We start from the raw sequence: 5046 nt of genomic DNA, 5'->3' as shown, positions 1-5046 counted from the left end.
CATAGGACTTATTTTGATGAGGCTACCATTCTATCGTTCGTGTTCTATTTATAAAATCAGCTGAAATTTGTGAATGCACAATTTTCAGTCGTGGCAATTTTCGATAACCGAAATCCACCAGTTACTTAGCACGTTTCTTCACTGGTCTAGATAGCAACTATAACTCAGTAACTCACCTACTATGTTTATTGAGTGAAAAAACAAGTAAGTAGCTTTGGCAAGCGTCGAAAATAAACAATAGCATAGTCCTAATTTACTATATAATAATATCGATTTCATGGAGTTTTATAGGGAAGTAACGTTGCGAAATGGTTTGTTTGATTAACTTAGGAATGCTCGCCCGCACGAACCACAACTACTATTGTAATTGTGTGTATTGACCTATGCTAACAGCTCGATTGACTCAGTTTGAGACGTAGAACGCAGAAGAAACTCACATAACGTTTTTCGTTTTTCAAAAAAGCGAGTAAGAGAGAAAAGTGTTACTTTATGTGCGCATTGTAGTAAATGCCTGATTTAAAATGCTACTAGTTTAAGAAAAATAGTTACTGAACTAACTGTTTGAAAAGTGAGCATAGTTACTAAATATAATTCAGATTGAGCATTGTCTTCTAACCTATAGGCTTTCTTCAAGCCAAAAAACATGAACTAATGAATCAATTAGAAACTGTGATGGAAAAGTATTCTATTAGGTAGCCATTGTACTAGTCACTCCTACGGTTTGTTTTGTAGATACTAACATCTTGTGTGATTTAATAAAGAAAAAAACTAATATTTTGCAATGGTGGACACACCCAGATATATTGTTTTGGTTCGCATATGCATCGACATATTGTATCTTTGTATAAAATCAACGATTGCTACTTGCATTCGGAAAAAAATGACTTTACCTTCGCGATAGAGGTGCAGTAACGCGGCGTGTATCATTTTGTCGTATTCGAACGCATTGAACGGGGGTGTCTGAAAAGGCAAACATTGGCTGCGATACGTATTTGAAACGATTATAAATTCTGCATTGCGACGGGATGATATGTCTTTACGTTACCTAGCACAACAGATCTCCACAAAAACCTCTTTCAGATTGTTGCAATTTTCCATTGTTCTCTAATTTATTGAAAATTTTGCCTATATGAGCAATGATTTTTGCAAAATTGGCAATTCTTTATGCTAAAACAGCGTTTTATTTCGAAATCATTCGTGCTCATGGCCCGTTCAAAAAGTACAAAAGTCATTAGTACTAGTGTTAATTATTAATGTAAATAACGAACAGATGTCCTGGCAATATAATTTAACAGATCTCTCAGGAGATAACACCATTCTACAGCCCTTAAAGGTTGCTAGCAAATAAGGAATTTTTTTGCTTTGTTTGATACGTAATTTATGATATAAATTATTAGGTGATAACCCGATCTTTGTGATAAGGGCTTGCATTCCACTCACCATGGTTCGTCAAAGTTCCGGAATCCGGAATCCCCTATTACCAAACGGGCGGTCACAGTCTTATCAACAGCTAGTGCGCCACTTCCAGTTATCGCACCAGCAGCTCATACGTGATTTTCAGGAATCACACCAACAGCGGGTATTTGTTATCGTTTCCCCTTTTCAATAATACGATATTTCCTATACCGCAAGTCATAAGAAAAGGATTGCACTTGTGTTTGTTATTATAGTTGAGTACCGTCGGATAAAAAGGGGAACAAGGTTTTGTAATAGTTTTATATTACTTATAATTACGTGAACTACGTGATTATTTCAATCATTAATTAATGAACGTAAAAACAGTGCTTATAGCCCCACCCAATATGCTGGGCTTATTAGGTTCGTTTGACAAGATCCATAACTTTTCCCTAAAGATTTATACATAAAACTGCTACACGATGATATCGAATCGAAAAAACAAGTCTATAAAAGAACGCTAATTGATGGAGTTTTTTACGCTGTTGTTGATTGTGGAAAGACGGACCAGGCCGACATTGTACCTGCACGACGTTCGATACGCGTTCGCGCCGTTCGAAAGCGGACAGCTCGCGAGGCTGCTCATGAAGAAGAAATGGCTCTGCAAGTAACGCGGTATTCAGCGGTGGCGATTAAAGAGGGGCACAAAGACACTTTTCTATGTAAGTATTAATAGAGTCGGTTTTTCAGTGCTGGAAGTTATTTCCCATGTGGACAGCCAGCGCAACCTTGGACACAAGCATTGTAACAATTGTAAAAAAGTTCTGTTCTTGGGGCTATTTTACTTGTTGCCTATATTAACAGATTTGGACTGATCCGGTCTTAACGAAACCGTAACGTCAAAAATGGTTACTGGTAAGTTTTTGGATCGTAGTAAAATGTAAATCATATTACTATTATTTGGTGCTATTTATTGTGTTATTGTTGTATTACTTTAATAAGTAATAATTTATAGCGTAGTCAAATATAAGCCTCAGTAAAATCAAACAGTACATAGTAGATTATTAGGCGCTCATAAAAAATGTTGACGTAAACGATTATTGTATGTCAATAAATAATAAATCACGCAGAAGAACCGTTTTCATTACTCATTTTAAATTAAAAAAATAATCGGAGGAGATCCTATAGAAAACACTAATTTGTGGTCCTTTTTGCCATTTTAAATGTTTAGACGAAACTGCCCCCATCCTTAAACGGAAAGAAATGATAGAAAGCACCGCACCGCTCTTTGGGCCAGTTGCGAGGATGTTCGACTTATCTACTTCGCGATTACACCCAAGAACAATGGACAGTTTAAAGGCATTACCTCAGCGAATTGCTCTGAGCGTCCGTAGATACGAACAGCAAGAGCAGCAAAATGTAACTCGAGCTAAATGTGCGCGGCAGCAATTGCATGAATCACAGCGAGCAGTTGGGTTTCCATTATCTCGTCAGGTTGACCAGAAACAAAAACCTGCTCCTGCTCAGAATTATGTTGATGCAAAGCCTCTGCCAAGCAAAACTTGTGAGACCATACAGTTAAAAAGTTTACTGTTTAATCTAGAAAGCGGAAGGACAAGCTCAGGGGAAGTTCAAAGTCTACCGCAAAGTGTAATGCTCAAGCATAGCTTGATCGAGCCAGCAACTGCAGATATACATAAGAGAATATTCAAAACACTAGGACTGCCTTGTGACCCGCATCCTAACCAGGTAAGAGTGGATTCGAACATCTGTACCGAAATTCGTATGCTTGAATTATTCCACTGAATCGTTTCACAAAAGTTCCACTATCTTACTCGTATGGACTTTAGTCCAAAGGTAATTCTAAACAAGAAAAGCATGTAATATTTTATACTCTACGGGTTAGAAATGTATCCACAACAACAATAGTAGTCTACATCCGGTCTATTTTCGCTGTAGTCCTGAGATTAATACATCTGAATTATGTATTCCTTTTAGGCGCACCACATTGTTGAAACTATGGAATCCCTGACACTCGACCAGGAAACGCCACTGACGTGACCGTGCTCAGAACTACGTGGAACATGCGTCAAAAGTCTCTTTTATATCAACAATCGTGCAACAGATACTGTCGCGTACCTCCGGTCAGCGGCTCGGAGACAGAACACAAAGTGATCTCAATGAAAATTTTAATTTTAGGCAATAGCAATGATAGCAATAGTGAGACGTTTAAAGCAGGGCAAACATCAAAACCATTCTGCTTCAATACATGCACTAGTGTGAAAACTTGAGAACCACCCAAATGATAATAATAGAATAGTTCGCTTTAAGTTAATCTTTTGCCTATCTAATAGTGACAGTTGTCAAAACAGATTTGATTTTCCATTGTTTGGTAGGTAAGATTACCGTATTGGTTACTGCTCCACCTTTTGTACAGAGAGATGTGTCAAGTGTCTCTGGATAAAGACAAAGATGGTAAAAGCACCCCTACACTTAGAAAATAAGTGTAAATAAAAACGGGACGCAGCGGACTTAACGATTAGGCATCTTGTGCTAATAACAAGCTACAGTGATTTCTGAAAACTCCACTCTATTGCCGCGTGACCTTTCCTTTATCTAAGCTATGAAACAATCTACAAGTAAGGCTACCCTTGATGCCCACCCGTATGTTTTCGCGTTCTGTTATATAACAATATAAAATAAAGCATTATACAACAAACTGAAAACAAGCTTTCTTTTGTTCTCGACAACCATGACCATTAGGTACGTCTGTACCTTTGTTAATTTCCGGCCACATTTCCATGTCGGTGTGAGAAGCTATTTCATTTTTAATTGATAGGCTGTTCACAAGGACAACTGGTTGGTTCTCATACTGCCAGAATCCGGTTCTAGCTAGACTCGGGCTTTTTAGAAATAAGATGCGCATTTCATTATGGTTAGAAGGCTTCTTGTTATCGTTCAGGACATTGTTACTTGCTTTCGTTTCAGCTCGAGATCTTACCGTGCGAGACCTTTTAATGGGAGTTACGAAAAATCTTCACATTTAGCGGTCTAGGTTACGTGGGCCATGCTCTATTGTAAACGCCTAGAAATGGTTTATCTGTACAGAGCCCAACGGATACAATTAATCGAGGTCTCCGAGGTACTGACCAGTTTGCTTGACGTTGTTACTATGTTTAGAGTACCAGCGCGATTTGAGAAGGTAAGCAAACCCTTGTGCTAGATGCAGCATATCCGAAATACTGAAAAATGTACTTCTTCTAAAGAGACTGTGCCTCCACAATTTAAAAAAAATATGAAACTATTAACTCAAATTAGAGCAAACTAAGATGTTGTGTACTCTAACCTTACACAACACCATAGTAGTGCGTGCGAAGTCATAAATGGTAAAATACGATGTCATAAAAGAAACAAATTACGATCATCCATCCAACAATTGTAAGAGAGATTCGGGCCAACTCGAATCGGCAACGCCACGATTGTAAAATCAGAAACGGCTGATTTAAGCGTTGCAAATTTATGTAGAAAGACGAGAGTTAGTCACTAAATTGTAGACTGTAAAAATAATGAAGAATTTTTATATAAGGAAGTGAAGACAGAATAGTTCAGTCTGGAAACATCGTTCCTTTATTGTCCTAATTAAAATCAGTT

The 5046-nt window shown here is 37.8% G+C and overlaps 1 protein-coding gene across 1 annotated transcript; it reads left to right on the top strand.

The window, feature by feature from the left end:
* LOC111264975 (uncharacterized) lies at positions 1-4124 on the top strand. The gene is made up of 5 exons (XM_022841260.2): positions 1-204; positions 1398-1579; positions 1958-2117; positions 2627-3144; positions 3394-4124. Exons 2-5 carry the CDS (start codon positions 1442-1444, stop codon positions 3454-3456), a joined length of 879 nt encoding a protein of 292 aa, XP_022696995.1. The 5' UTR covers positions 1-204; positions 1398-1441; the 3' UTR covers positions 3457-4124.
* Positions 4125-5046: the final 922 nt, after the last annotated feature.

Source organism: Varroa jacobsoni, unplaced genomic scaffold (assembly GCF_002532875.2).
Source record: "Varroa jacobsoni isolate VJ856 unplaced genomic scaffold, vjacob_1.0 scaffold_919, whole genome shotgun sequence".
NCBI classification, from domain to species: domain Eukaryota; kingdom Metazoa; phylum Arthropoda; class Arachnida; order Mesostigmata; family Varroidae; genus Varroa; species Varroa jacobsoni.
The sequence above is the reverse complement of the archived record's forward strand: the minus strand, read 5'-3'. Positions and strand labels throughout refer to the sequence as shown.

Excerpts from the sequence above, each read along its gene's own strand:
- LOC111264975 (XM_022841260.2), top strand. The coding sequence starts at position 1,442 with ATGGTTCGTCAAAGTTCCGGAATCCGGAATCCCCTATTACCAAACGGG. Across the intron at positions 1,580-1,957 it reads AGGAATCACACCAACAGCGG|ACGGACCAGGCCGACATTGT; the intron begins GTATTTGTTATC and ends GATTGTGGAAAG. Across the intron at positions 2,118-2,626 it reads GCACAAAGACACTTTTCTAT|ACGAAACTGCCCCCATCCTT; the intron begins GTAAGTATTAAT and ends TTAAATGTTTAG.